At 44.3% G+C, this 15,807-nt stretch overlaps 1 protein-coding gene across 7 annotated transcripts in view; it reads left to right on the top strand.

The window, feature by feature from the left end:
* LOC111963489 (plasma membrane calcium-transporting ATPase 1) overlaps nt 1-14,838 on the top strand; it is a 160,006-nt gene extending 145,168 nt beyond the window's left edge. For 4 of the 7 annotated variants that reach the window (XM_023986978.3, XM_023986985.2, XM_023987002.2 and 1 more), the window contains one exon: nt 9,114-14,838. In XM_023986978.3, the coding sequence (XP_023842746.1) occupies nt 9,114-9,356 (243 nt within the window). In that variant the 3' untranslated portion in view covers nt 9,357-14,838. Of the gene's footprint in view, nt 1-676; nt 888-9,113 lie in introns of all 7 variants that reach the window. The other 3 variants (XM_023987012.1, XM_023986993.1, XM_070443433.1) reach the window with 2 other exon arrangements.
* Nucleotides 14,839-15,807: the final 969 nt, after the last annotated feature.

The raw sequence follows: 15,807 nt of genomic DNA, 5'->3' as shown, positions 1-15,807 counted from the left end.
AAGGAAGCGCTGAGAAAAGATGCAGTCGAGCATTTCTCACTTTCTCCTGGGGAGGGAGGATAGAAGGGAGAAAGGTGTGTGTGTGTGGGGGGGGGGGTGAGGAGAGAGGCAGAGGTTAATTAGGTCTTTTATCTGCCCCTCTGACTCCCCTCCCTTCCCTCTGTCTAATCCTGGTGGGCTGTGTGGTTCGGTTGTGTGTGTGTCAGCACGGCTGGTTAGTCAAACACAACCAGGACATAATTGGGAAGAGGAGGACGACTTCACACCAAACTTATCAGTGGCCTGTAGGAACACTCTCTGCCGTTTTCATTTGTTTCTCTCCCTCGCTCCTACCAGTGCCCTCAGCCTTTTTTCTCTGTCACAAAATAATATTACCTCTTTCATTCAGTGGCAGGCCTTCCAGTCCTCTCCCTCTCCATTCATCCCGCTCTTCCTTCATCTCTCCAATCCCCCGTTCTGTCCCTTCCAACTAACGATTTAGGGATTTTCAAAATTTTTACAATAACCACTGTCTGCTCTGCCCATACAATGTTTCTTTCTGCTATCTTTCCCTTCCTCTCTTTTTTCTCTCCCTTCTTTCTATCTCTATCTCTCCCTCTCTCCTTGCCCCCTTCTCTCTTTCTTTCTCTCCCTACGTCTCTCTGTTTCTTGTGACTGTGCTGTGGGCTGTTTGCAGATGGACGTGGTCTATACGTTCCAGACGGGTCAGGCTCCGGTCCCTGGGGCATTGAGACGCCAGCCCTCTGTGGTCAGCCAGCACAACGACGCCAAAACTGTCTCTAGCCCCACCCACGTAGGGCTTTCCTCTTCCTCCCTGTCTGCCAACTCTGCCGGGGCCCCGCCCCTTCCTGCAGCCGCCGCCGCTGCTTCCCCCTCCACTGCAGGCAGTGAGTGAGCGGTTGCGATGGCGACCCCTTAACAACCAGCTATCTTTTCTCTGCCGCCTCCTCCTCCCTCTCCTCCAGTCAGAATGCTGCATGACTGACTGTTTGATTTCTTGATTGAATTGCTGACATGCCGTCATTACCCCATCCACAGCCTGCCGCTGCCTGCTGACTACTTCCTCTCTCTGATTGTCTTTCTATCTTTCTCTTGTTCTATGTCTGTTTCATTCCCTTTCTCTCTCATTGTTTTATTTACTCTCTCCTCGGGTTTCACACTCTCCTCGGTTCACTCTGGCTTTCCTATGGCTTTCCCGGTGCATCCTGGGGGTTGGAGTTCTCCAAACTCCTAATATGATCTGCATGTATTAACCCAGGTGAGACCTCGCCGTGAGACGAGATCAACCTAAAATAATTGCCAGGAAGTACAAAGAGCCAAATCTGTCTCAGTCCTAACTCTGAAAATCCTATCATCTGGAATCCTGACSTCCATTTTATTTCCCTGGCTGTGGTCGGTCCGGCAATACAGCGGCCTCGGTAGAGAGATAATTGGACTGGCTAATCTCACACAGGGTATAATCTGAAAAGGTTAAATRGCGCAGGCAGGCCCTAATCTGAGAGGCTGTTATCTGAGGCAGGGCCCAGGAGGTCTCACGAGGGTTAATAGCGAAGGGTTAATTGCATTTTCTAATAACCGTGCATCACTCCATTTCCTGAGCTGCCTCTGCACTTCTCTCTCTGTGTGTCTCTCTGTCTCTCTCTCTCTCTGTCTGTCTGTCTGTCTCTGTGTGTGGGTGAGTGGGTGCGTGAGCAGTGTTTAGTATTTTTCATGGTCCTACTTCCAGTGGCTACATATCAGAAAGCCTGTATCTTTTACCTTCTCTCCAACTGTCACTGAAGACACGTAGGGCATCTTAAAGGGCTAGCCACGGTCACAGTTCATGGGCTGATAGCTCAGCCATCTCCATGTCCAGCCCTGAGGATACATGTGTGGAAAAGGAGAAAGTCACTGAATGACTGAATGAGTGTGTGAGTGATTGATTCTGTGTCGGAAGTGATGTAGTCATCTGCGTGGTTAGTGTATAGAGAGTCCATTAGTTCTGGTGATGGTGTTGGACTGTTTTAGTAAGAGAGATGAGCTAAGTCGTGTGAGATATGCTAGTCAGCTTCCTCTGTACGGATGAGAGGGACAGAGGGATGGGGGATGACCTTGCCCTTTGCCAGAGGGAAGGATGGAGAGGTGAGAGGGAAGAAAAGGGGGACGTCATTCCTCACACCACGACACAGCACTTCCTCTCCCCCCCCCCGAGACACACACATGCCGTCTGCCCAGCAACAGAGCACTGAGAGAGACACGCGCACACACACTCTCTCGCACGCACACACACACACTCGCTCGCGCGCACACATACACCCTCACACCCTCAGAGGGCCGCAAGGAGATGGCTGACAGATGCTGCAGCTACTCCCTTCTCTCTCCTTCCCCCTTTCTCTCGTTCTCTCACACGCCCTGTCTCTCTTCTCCAGTTGGATGAGGCCCTCTCGTTTTTCTACTTCACATGCATCTTTCTTTCTCCCTTGCCCTCAATCTCTCTTTCTCTGTCTCTCTCGTCTTGTCGTCTTTCTGTCTTCTTCTTCTCTTCCCTCTCTCCTCCCTCTCCCTGTCAGTCCGCTATTCAGGGAGGACTTATGACTCAGTGTGTGTTTTATTACATTTTTTTTTTTAAGACTTGGCTGGCAACCCCAGAGCTGACTTCTTCCTCCATGACAGCCTCTGCATCTCACTCTGCTTTTTTTCTCACTAAAAGGGATTTATGGGGAAGGAAGATAGCCATATAGTTCTACCACATTTTGTTATGTAAAAAGGGTGATGGATGCCTGTGGTACACTGGTGTGTCTTTGCAACCGCCAACACGCTCACACGAGAGGCACGCAGAGATCAGATAGATGAGAGGACTTAGAAACCTAGAGAACTACACACAAATGTAGACACACACACACACACACATATTAGAGGACTTAAAGCCCCGGGCTTAAGAGGCAAGGTTGCAGAGACACTGGTCATACACTGAGGTTCTTGAGTAAAGGAAGAGGTGGTGCAGGTAACAGATTTGCAAATTGAACTAAAGTCTCTGGAAAACGTGTGAATATGATTTAAAGGAAGGAAAGATGATTAGGACTGAAGAATACAGTGTGGAAAATATCTAAATATATGAAATAAGTCATGTAAGACAGAATACAAAGTGGAATTGAAGTAGCTGTTCTTTTTTTCCCCGTAACTCATAGGAATTTGTATCAGCTTTAAGGCTTGTGGAGTGTTGAGTCAAGCTGTCACCTTTTACCTTTCACCCCTGACCCCTATCCCCAATCTATGCACACATTTAGAGCTGCTGGATGGTGGTCGTTTAACATGATCACTTCTTTTTTTCACTCATGACCTTTTCTCCTTTCAATTTCTGACCCAATTGCTGTAGGCCTTGATTCCCAAACCTTTTGCTCTTTTTCTTATTTGTCTTTCACTCTTTTTTCTCTGATACTATTCCCCATGTTGCACTCCTTCATCTCTTGCTTCTCTCGCTCTGCGTATGTTTCCATCCTCTCCCACTCTTATGTCTCTTTCTACTCCTCTGTCTCCCTCTCTTCTCCCAAGACGCTCTCCTTTCTGACTACAGGGTAACAATAACAGACCAGTAGTTTTCATCTTTGTTTTACCATGTTTATTTGTGTGTGTCCGTACGTGTGTGTGTGTGTGTGTGTGTGTGACTATTTTCTTCCTGGCACGGAAATGGAGCAATGAAAATGGAAATATCTTTTGTTCGACATCACAATGCTCTCTTAAACAAACACATACACACATAGCCAGAGAAGTCTGCCTGAAATAAGAATTTAAATATCAAGAATCATCACAGAGGTTGGATGCTGATTGGATAGTCTGTAGAGATGAGGTCCACATACAGTCCACCAAAGTGGAGCTCATTTCTCGTCATAATCAGCCGCATCATGCCAGAGAACGCTGTGGAAATGGAAATGATTGGATTTGACCCTTTTTCATTTTTTCTTAGTTCTCTCTCACACACACACACACATACTACCGTTCAAAAGTTTGGGGTCACTTAGAAATGTCCTTGTTTTTGAAAGAAAAGCACTTTTTTGTCCATTAAAAGAACATCAAATTGATCAGAAATACAGTGTAGACATTGTTAATGTTGTAAATGACTATTGTACCTGGAAACGGCAGATATTTATTTTAATGGACATGGGTGTACAGAGGCCCATTATCAGCAACCATCTCTCCTGTGTTCCAATGGCACTTTGTGTTAGCTAATCCAAGTTTATCATTTTAAAAGGCTAATTGATCATTAGAAAACACTTTTGCAATTATGTTAGCACAGCTGAAAACTGTTGTGCTGATTTAAAGACGCAATACAACTGGKATTCTTTAGACTAGTTGAGTATCTGGAGTATTAGCATTTGTATCTGGAGCATCAGCTCAAAATGGCCAGAAACAAAGACCTTTCTTCAGAAAATTGTAAGGTTATTCTTATTCTGAGAAATGAAGGCTATTRCATGCGAGAAATTTCCAAGAAACTGAAGATCTCGTACAACGCTGTGTACTATACCCTTCACAGAACAGCGCAAACTGGCTCTAACCAGAATAGAAAGAGTGGAAGGCCCCGGTGCACAACTGAGCAAGAGGACAAGTACATTAGAGTGTATAGTTTGAGAAACAGACGCCTCACAAGTCCTCAACTGGCAGCTTCATAGTACCCGCAAAACACCAGTCTCAACGTCAACCYTGAAGATGTGACTCCAGGATGCTGGCCTTCTAGGCAGAGTTGCAAAGCAAAATCTCAGACTGGCCAACAAAAATAAAAGATGGGCGAAAGAACAGACCCTGGACAGAGGAAGATTGGTTAAAAGTGTTATGGACAGACAAATCTACTTTTGAGGTGTAAGGATCACAAAGAAGAACATTCATGAGACGCAGAAAAAWTTTKAYTATGCRGGAGGAGTGCTTGACTCCATCTYTCAAMKATGGTGGAGGCAYTGTGATYGTCWGGGGGTGCTTTGGTGGTGGTAAAGTGGGAGATMTGTASAGYGTAAAAGGGATCTTGAAGAAGGAAGGCTATCACTCCATTTTGCAAAGCCATGCCATACCCTGTGGACGGCGCTTAATTGGAACCAWTTTCCTCCTACAACAGGACAATGACCCAAAGCACAGCTCCAAACTATGCAAGAACTATTTAGGGAAGAAGCAGTCAGCTGGTATTCTGTCTATAATGGGGTGGCCAGCACAGTCACCGGATCTCAACCCTATTGAGCTGTTGTGGGAGCAGCTTGACCGTATAGTACGTAAAATCAAATAACATTTTATTGGTCACATACATAAATACATGGTTAGCAGATGTTAATGCGAGTGTAGCGAAATGCTTGTTCTTCTAGTTCCGACCATGCAGTCATATCTAACAAGTAATCTAACAATTTCACAACAACTACCTTATACACACACAAGTGTAAAGGAATGAATAAGAATATGTACATATAAATATATGGATGAGCGATGGCCGYACGGCATAGGCAAGATGCAGTAGATGGTGTAGAGTACAGTATATACATATGAGGTGAGTAATGTAGGGTATGTAAACATTATATAAAGTGGCATTGTTTATTAAAGTGACTTGTGATACATTTATTACATCCAATTTGTTTTATTATTAAAGTGGCTAGAGATTTGAGTCAGTATGTTGGCAGCATCCACTCAATGTTAGTGATGGCTGTTTAACAGTCTGATGGCCTTGAGACCGAGAGACTGAAAAACAGCTTCTGTCTCAGCTTTGATGCACAAGTACTGACCTCGCCTTCTGGATGATAGCAGGCAGTGGCTCAAGTCCTTGATGATCTTTATGGCCTTCCTGTGACATCGGGTGGTGTAGGTGTCTTGGAGGGCAGATAGTTTGCCCCCGCTGATGCATTGTGCAGACCTCACTACCCTCTGGAGAGCCTTGCGGTTGTGGGCGGAGCAGTTGCCGTACCAGGCGGTGATACAGCCCGACAGGATGCTCTCGATTGTGCATCTGTAAAAGTTTGTGAGTGTTTTTGGTGACAAGCCGAATTTCTTCAGCCTCCTGAGGTTGAAGAGGCGCTGTTGCACCTTCTTCACAACGCTGTCTGTGTGGGTGGACCATTTCAGTTTGTCTGTGATGTGTACGCCGAGGAACTTAAAACTTTCCACCTTCTCCACTACTGTCCCGTCGATGTGGATAGGGGGGGCTCCCTTTGCTGTTTCCTGAAGTCCACGATCATCTCCTTTGTTTTGTTGACGTTGAGTGTGAGGTTYTCTTCCTGACACCACACTACGAGGGCCCTCACCTCCTCCCTGTAGGCCGTCTCGTTGTTGTTGGTTATCAAGCCTACCACTGTAGTGTCGTCTGCAAACTAGATGATTGAGTTGGAGGCGTGCATGGCCACGCAGTCATGGGTGAACAGGGAGTACAGGAGAGGGCCGAGAACGCACCCCTGTGGGGCCCCAGTGTTGAGGATCAGCGGGGTGGAGATGTTGTTTCCTACCCTCACCACCTGGGGGCGGCCCGTCAGAAAGTCCAGGACCCAGTTTCACAGGGCGGGGTCGAAACCCAGGGTCTCGAGCTTAATGACYAGTTTGAAGGGTACTATGGTGTTAAATGCTGAGCTGTAGTCGATGAACAGCATTCTTACATAGGTATTCCTCTTGTCCAGATGGGTTAGGGCAGTGTGCAGTGTGATTGCGATTGCGTCGTCTGTGGACCTATTGGGGTGGTAAGCAAATTAGAGTGGGTCTAGGGTGTCAGGTAGGGTGGAGGTGATATGATCCTTGACTAGTCTCTCAAAGCACTTCATGATGATGGAAGTGAGTGCTACTTGGGCGATAGTCGTTTAGCTCAGTTACCTTAGCTTTCTTGGAAACAGGAACAATGGTGGCCCTCTTGAAGCATGTGGAAACAGCAGACTMGGATAGGGATGATTGAATATGTCTGTAAACACACCAGCCAGCTGGTCTGCGCATGCTCTGAGGACGRGGCTGGGGATGCCGTCTGGGCCTGCAGCCTTGCGATGGTTAACACGTTTAAATGTTTTACTCATGTTGGCTGCGSTAAAGGAGAGTCCGCAGGTTTTGGTAGCGGGCTGTGTTGGTGGCACTGTTTTGTCCTCAAAGTGAGRGAAGATGTTGTTTAGTTTGTCTGGGAGCAAGACATCGGGGTCCGCAACGGGGCTGGTTTTATTTTTGTAGTCTGTGATTGACTGTAGACCCTGCCACATTCCTCTCGTGTCTGAGTTGTTGAATTGTGACTCTACRTMMTCTCTATACTGACACTTAGCTTGTTTGATTGCGTTACGTAGGGAATAGCTACACTGTTTGTATWKGGTCATGTTTCCGGTCGCCTAGCCCTGATTAAAAGCAGTGGTTTGTGCTTTCAGTTTTACGCGAATGCTGCCATCAATCCACGGTTTCTGTTTGGGGAATGTTTTAATAGACAATAGACAATCACCGATGCACTTGCTAATAAACTCGCTCACCGAGTCAGCATATACATCAATGTTGTTGTTCGACGCTATCCGGAACATATCCCAGTCCATGTGATCGAAGCAATCTTGAAGCGTGGAATCAGATTGGTCAGACCAGCGTTYAACAGACCTGAGCATGGGCGTTTCCTGTTTTAGTTTCTGTCTATAGGCTGGGAGCAACTAAATGGAGTCGTGGTCAGATTTGCCGAAAGGATAGCGAGGGATGGCTTTGTATGCGTCGTGGAAGTTAGAGTAACAATGATCCAGAATTTTCCCAGCCCGGGAAAGTAAGAAGTGCCCATCAAGCCAATTCAACTTGTGGCAACTAGAATGCCAAAGGTCTGCAAGGCTGTAATTGCTGCGAATGGAGGATTCCTTGACAAAAGAAAAGTTTAAAGGACACWATTATGATTTCAATTAAAAATCATTATTTATAACCTTGTCAACGTTGACTATATTTCCTATTCATTTTGCAACTCATTTCATGTATGTTGAAGCTCTGACGAAGGCCGTGAGGCCGATACGTAAGCTTATTAAAGTTCAGTGATACTATCAAGAGCAGTGTGTTTTTTCCTTCATGTATGTTTTCATGGAAAACAAGGACATTTCTAAGTGACCCCAAACTTTTGAATGGTAGTGTAGGCAAGTAGATAGGGAGAAATTGTTTGCTCACATTGTGGTGTGGTACAGATTATAGTCTAATTAGGTTATTGTAGGGAGTGTTGAGTACCATCAGCTTCATAAGTATATTTGAGTGTGTTTGTGTGTGAAAGGCTGAGCGTGTACTGTGCGTGTGTGTTTGTGTGTATGAAGTGCATGTTTTTTCCCCATTTGCTGCGTCAACCTTTCATGCCCTCTACCAACGTCTTCTCATCATCTGTCTCTTCCTGCACTTTCCCTCACCACACTCCCACCTATCACACCAAATATCCCACTCGTCGTTGGTCGTCAACCAAGGAGCCCATCAGACAACTCCCCCATCCCTTTATTCATTGAGGAACATTGAGATGCTGCCAGCTAGCTGTACTGTTCTGTAGCTGTGTGTAGGCTGGTGTGTTGGTGTGCATCCTAGCGTCACAGTGATAAGAGACTGCAGCTTGTAGCCTCAGATAGCACTGTACTGTATGTGTCTGTGTTTGGGGGAAGGGGGGGGGGTGTTGTAGAATTAAGTAGCTGTGTTCCTGATGCTTGCTAAATATCCGTCCACCGTCATCATCAAGTGTTCCCACATCGTAAGTTGGTATTTTAGTATTGTACTGTGTTTTGGTGCTCTATTTGTTTTGCGGTGCTCCTTCTCTATTTCCACCTCCGCTCTTATGTACTGTATTGTAGGGACTGGCGGTTTTTGTGTGTATGATTTGGGGTTGTTTGTCTTCCTTTTGCTTGCTGTCTGATTTAATGATCGGCGAGTGATCGAGACTGCAAAGAGCGACCATGACATTCCAGAATCGTTCACTTCTCACCTCTCACTGACCACCTTTCCCCCCCCCCCCCCCCTAGCAGATTACCCATAACCTGCCCTGTCTGCCTGACTCCTCTCATCACCATCAACACAGGAAGACCGAGCCAGGACCCTCATACTAACTGTCCTTTTTATTTACCTCTCTTTCTCTCCATCTTTCCCCTCTTTCTCTCCCCTGTCTCTCTGTCTCTCCCCCTCTCTCTCTCTCTCTTCGGTCTCTCTAAAAGATTAAGGTGGTCAATGCGTTCCGTAGCTCCCTTTACCCGGGGCTAGAGAACCCAGAATCCAGAAACTCCATCCATAACTTCATGGCCCACCCTGAGTTTGTCCCCCTGTCTGAGGAGGAGGCGCAGATCCCTGAGAGAGAGGATTCCAGCAGCGATGAGGTGGATATGGAGATCCAGCCCATCCCCAGCTCCTCGACTGGGAGGGGAGAAGCTCCAGACGTCAGCCATGAGACCTCCTGCTGATCACCTCCTCTCTTCTCRGCTCTGATCTATCCATCCACCCCTGTCGGCCAGCTGGCTTCCCCCCTGCAGTTCCTCTCCTCCACCATGAAGGAGGACCAGCGGTGCGCCCCTCAGATCCTTAGACTCATCCCACAGAGGGTGCACCCAGAGTGGGCAAGGGGTCCCGGTGCCAGCGCCTCCCCCTCTTCACCTCTTCCTCTTCCCTCCACTTCCTGAACCCTACACCCACCTCTCACCTGACCACCCCCACCTTGCCATTCTCATCGGCTTGCACTGACTGTGTCGCGTGTGCCCTTTAAGTCTGTGCAGAAGAGTGACATGCAGAGCATCCAATCACATTGTGCCCCTAACTCATGGGTGGGAAGGACCATTTGGGGTCCACCAATCTGCTCCGTCGAAGGCCGTAGCCTGTCCTTCTGTCCATCTTTGGGGTTTTATATCAGTTTTTTTTTGGTTTTACCTCAGAGTAGCCTAGAACTGAAACGCAACATGTTTATCCTTCTGTACTAGCTTATACTCTGCATACGCTAACTGGCACAGAACTTTAAGAATATACCCATGTGTACATTAATATTGTATGTACATACATGTAACTGCCAAAATAAAGAAGACACTTAATTAAGTGAGGGATACAAAGTATATTGAAAGCAYGTGCTTCCACACAGATGTGGTTCCTGAGCTAATTAAGCAATTAACATCCCGTCATGTATACAAATACCCAGTTGCCCATTATTTTGGCTACCATGGTTAGAAGAAGAGGCCTCAAAGGAGCTTATGGGAGATTCTTGAGCTGCGCCTGAGACAGCATTTTCCACCGCCATCAACAAAACACCAAATTATGGAYTTTCTCGTGGAAGAATGCTGTCGCATCCCTCCAATAGAGTTCAAGACACTTGTCGAWTCTATGCCAAGTCACATTTTAAGCTGTCGTGGCAGCTGGTGGTGGCCCAACGCCCTATTTATGACACTTTATGTTGGTGTTTCCTTTATTTTGGCAGTTACCTGTATATATGCTTTATAGGCTCAACACAGCTCCAAGCTGATTTGGATGATCAGATGTACATGGCCCATGTGATTAACAGCTTTCAGCTACAAAGTTTCTCTTCTCTATTTCTCAATCTGTGTTTTAATTGTACAGCATGTATGCATTTGATCTGTTTTGAAGCAGGATGTACTAATGGGTTATTCAGTTCAATGCAGGAAACCATGTCTTCATTAATTCTGATACACTACAGCTTTTCAATGATTTAGGTTCAATCATCTAAACAACTCCATTTGACATGATTCCATTATGATTTATCCTGTTTTTGTTGAAGGACAGTGTAAAGAATGCMATGATATTTTAACAGAAAAATGAATTCTCTTAAAACAACATTTTCAAAGTAAAGCTTGCAGCAGGCTAGAGCCAGAGGGCACCACCTCTCTGTGGAGTAGGGTCATAGCAAGACGATGTGGAGGTAAAAAAAGGGGAAGGGGCATCGCCCTCATCCGATGACCTCATCCTTATCTCATCCAATCAGAGTTCTGGTTTTCCCTAGCCCCTTGAAAGTAAGTTGACAGCTTACGAAACTGCCTCAATATGGAGTAAGATTAAGAACGTCAGAGTGAAGTGAATGATATTTCACCCCCATCTCTCGTATGCATGACGTATWTTATCCATGTTTCATCTGTGTTGAGTAGAATGGGAATTTAGAGATGGGTTATGTGAAACATTATTTGGGGTGGGGTTAGGACGTACGTATTCCTGTGGACAGAAATGGGTCATTGTTTTTGCTTTAGTCTGTATCAACAAAAAAAATCCACAAAAAAAATTAAAGTCCACACAAATACATTCTCTGTAACTTAACAAGACAAATCTAMTCCTCGTTTTACACTGTTGACAAAGGGGCGTTGGGCTTGTTCCTGTTAGCTCCGGTGTGAGTGTGTTATGTTGTTATCGAGCATCACTGTGTTGGCAGCAGAGTGACACAGGGGACTATCGATCTCTCCCATCATGCCTCTGGGAGAGCCAACCGTGAGCGGCCCAGATATAAATCCAATATCACCCCCTCCCTCCTCACCCCGCCCTGCTCCCTCACACCCTCCCTCCTCCGGGCTGCTAGGATAGGGACACGGCACATCCCCACATGTCCTCTAGGGTCAACCAACCACAGATAATGGCGTAACAATAAGAGGAATACTCTAACAAGAAGAAGAAGAAAAAAATACTCAACCAGAGATGTGTATGAGAGCTCCTGTATTCAGTAGTGTATGTTGTTGTCAGAGGTGTCATGCCCGTAGGGGGCACAGGGGCACGTGCTCCCTCAGATTTGTCATTTTTAAAATATCTTTTTTGGGGGTCTTTTRTTTTCTCTGTAATACTACTAGGCACCTAGCAGTTTTATATAACTAGCTACCAAGAAACCATTTCAGGCTATCAATACAGTTCGAGTAGCTAGCTTGTCATCTTCTTAGCTGTCAAGGTTGGTAGACTTCAGAAAAGCAAGCAATAACTAAATGTACTGAATAAGACTCACATTCCTTTCAATATTTTACCAGAGATGCAGAGAAGTATATTTAGTTTCTTTAATAAAAATAAGAACCACCAGTCAGGTGGATACAGACAGCTTAATTGGTATGCTTAGATATTCAGATTTTTTTTATTTTTAATTACATAGAATTAAGCATAATGATTATGGCTCTAGATTACAGGGAAAAAGCTGCTTCAGATGTTTGAAAAATGCTAAATTCTCCAATTTACGGTCGGGGGGCTTACCACCCCTCCGGACCACCCCCCAGCCATCCTCACGTACTTTGTGCCCCCTAAGATTTTTGGGGTGCATGATTCCCCTGGTCATTGTTGTATATGATGGTAGAGAGAGTGTAAACTTGGGCTGACCCCCTTTCCCGCCTCCGGCCACCAACTCTGTGACAGAGATTGTGCCGCCCTCGACAGGACGTGTGCTATCGATTACCAGTAATGTACTACTGCCATATTTTCAACCTTATTTTCATATCTAGGTTGCTTACTTCGATAGAACCCTCTGGTGATACGCCTTTTCTACTTACTCAGAGCCATATTTTCTAGGTTGTCGTTGTTGTTTTGTATCCCATCGTTATTGAGGTTTCCTTTCTATTCCCCCTGACCAAAAAAAAACACAAAGACAAAACAATGTGTCACTGCCGATACAGTATATAAGTCATGGACCACTACGATGTTTACAGAACATAGTCAGCCTGACGCAGTAAGCCTGCTCGCGCTGCACTTCACTCAACCGGCTAGTCTCCTTCATTCCCTTGCTTTCGTGAGTCTTAGTACATAGTTATGGGGAAGCTTTCTTGCATGATTTTCCTAGAAACTCAATGTTTTGTTCATTTTTTACAATTCTTCTTCTGTATTTTTATATTAAGTACTTTTTGGAAATATATAAATATGTATAGGCTGAAGAGTTTTGATGACAGTACAGACCATGAATAAGATCAATCGACAGTGTAACATGTTTTTGCCGTTCTATATACAGTATATTTATGCCACATTTGTAAACCATGCTTGGTCGTCTGATGCTGGGGCTAACTAAATTAAAATAAACTGTTTACTCACTGTAGGTCATGTGATTGGACATACTCTTTCAGCAATCTAGTCTTACCGCCCCTTTCCCCTTCACTATATACAGTCTTAAAGAGATAGTATCTTAAATTCTGCTATTTCTTTCAATAGCTTAAAGGGATAGTTCTGGATTTTGGCAATGAGAACCTTTATCTACAGTACTTCCCCAGAGTCCGATGAACTCGTGGACACCGGTTTTTATGTATCTGCCTCCAGTATGAAGGAAATTAGAGGTAGTTTCGGGAGCTAATGCTAAAGCAATTGTGCTAACACTAGTTAGCAACTTCCTTCAAACTGCACYCAGATACATAAAAATGGTATCCACGAGTTCATCTGACTCTGGGGAAGTAAATAAAGGGCCTCATTGTCAAAATCCCGAACTATCCCTTTAAATCAAATGTGGTCCAATAAAAGTGAGTGAAGTGGTAGTATACAGAACATTGAAGATATGCTAAATTAATTGGGGGTATATATATWTWTTTTTTAATCTCTATATAAATATATTTGTTAATTTTTTTCTGTTCTTTCAGACTAATATGACTGCGAGTTTAACTTATTTTGTGAGAGGATCGGTGCTCTCAGATGCCGTTAGTCGACTTGTCAAAGAGGGCATGAATTTCATCCAAATTCAGCATTACCCTTTTAATTCTAATGGCTTAGTACACTGTTTATGGGAAGAGAGTAGAGCTGTTAAACCGGTAGTGACGTCACTTCCTCTTCCTGTTTTTGTCCATAAACAGAAACTAGATGCCTTCGATGTGGTGTCCGTTCGACCATTAGACAGTCTCATTTTGGGGACACATTTTCAATTGGAATCCTTTCTTTTCTTCTGACGTACTCTATWTGGAAGACTGCACTTATACATTCAATATGTGTAAATATTGTCATAGGATGATTTTGAACTTAACTTTCAACTCTAGGTAATGAAAAGGGGGCAATCAGTCAGGGATCACCGAGCATAGCTTTAAGAATGTTCTGCCAAAGTCTTGCTTTGTACAATCATTGGTTTTTTGTCCTTTTTATTTTTGCATTGCATTGTTTTAAACGATTATTGTCAGGTGAAGGTGTTTTCCTTATTTTCCATCTTCCCAAAATAGCAAATGTTTTTGCATGTAAACGTGGACAGAGAATACAAAGAGCTTGAAGCGTCACTAAGATTGTCCCTCTTCTATTGCCATGGCCTTGGTTCTGCTGTTGTGATCTCTTACTGCTTGCCCTCCCATTCCATCCCACAGGTGAACATATACTCCATCCTCTAGAAACGCCCCAATGTTTTTGTTTGTTTGTTGTTGTTTTTTACCTTGGCACAACTGTACAACAGAAGAAGACCAACAGGTCTGTATGTCTGAGGTGGAGGGAGAACTAAAGAACGGCTAGACCGACCTGATAAAGCCTATGTTTGGTTTCTCTGATGGATAAGCCCACCGTGGCTTCTGACCAATCTGTAAGACCTGTTCCTCTTATTGCACAGGTTTCAATAATGACTCATGTATGACAAAATGAAATTGCTAAGGCATTGTGCAATAACTGTTAACTGTAATGGACTGCATTGCTTCTCTAAAGCTTATCTTTCTTAGATAGCTTTTTTTTCTTTCGATTTGGGGGATTTRTTTGGGGAAGCTTCTCCGCAGTTGTAAATAAWWWWWAAAAAAYGTTTGAAACTGGAATATCACAGTTTAAAGTCATAACCCCTTATTTTACGTAGGACGATATTTYCCCGAACCAGTTCTTGTGTTTTAATACATTTTCAATTGTATCTAATTGAGAAAAGACCGAAAAAGAACTTTCTGTCATTGATATGATGCACAGTAATAGACACTGGTGTTATTTTTGTATAAACATAATACCATCTATGTGGCATGCATGACGTATAAACAATTTTGTGGTTTAAAGCAATATGTCCGACCTGGTTGATTGGTACTTTCGTGTTCTGTGTAGCTTAAACCACGCTGTACTAAAAGAGGAAAAAAATACCTGCATTTGGGAAAAAAAGCTAAGTGTTTAATATGTGTTCAATGTTCTGCATGGTTAAGTATGGAATGAGACATCCCAAACGTTGACTTGCTTTCAAAACAAAACTTGCACGTACAAACTCGTACACATTTTGACTCCGTTTCTGTCCCCCGTGAAACATACACTGAGAGYATGCTGCCTTGAAGACATGGAATGGATGGATGGATGTGTGCTTGAATGGGACTTAAATTCAGTTGCACAAAGATCTGTTCAATTAAGGGTTTTATCTGTAGGTAGCAAGTCCCTGTTGGGTGCGTCATCACTAGTGTTGAATTATTCCTACTTGGTTATTAGCTAAGGTACTTCTTGACTGTATCATTGTTCATTCCCAATGTGTCTCACAGCAACCATGCAGTCTACCATCCTACTTTACCCCCCATCTCACRACAGAGGCCTGATGTGATAACCAACAAAAACGCCATGCACACAACACTGCTGTTTATCATGCATAACACAATAATAGTTTTTGCAGTTAATATTAGTTTTATTTATCCATGAGAAAAGTCATTACTTGGGGTTTTATTGTTGGCATTTAGAAATAGCGTTCCTAAATCAGTACCCCCATGCTGAATCTATTTCACCACCAAATGAGAAGTAATTATGATACCACGCTGTTCACTGTTTATTCCAGCCACAGCCACGGAGAATCACTCTTTACCAAGGTAGGCATCTGCTCATCAACTCATTTCACACCTATCACATAAATCGATTTCCTCATTGCCCTCCCTCAACTCTCTCTCCTCTCTCATTCCATCTCCCTCCATCCAAGGACAGGGCTCATCTGTCAGTGCCAAACAGCAGTCAACCTCTCTTCTAGCTGCAGCATCCAGATGTTTGAGATTCTTCACTGGT

This window comes from Salvelinus sp. IW2-2015, linkage group LG1 (genome assembly GCF_002910315.2).
Source record: "Salvelinus sp. IW2-2015 linkage group LG1, ASM291031v2, whole genome shotgun sequence".
Lineage (NCBI taxonomy): Eukaryota > Metazoa > Chordata > Actinopteri > Salmoniformes > Salmonidae > Salvelinus > Salvelinus sp. IW2-2015.
The sequence above is the reverse complement of the archived record's forward strand: the minus strand, read 5'-3'. Positions and strand labels throughout refer to the sequence as shown.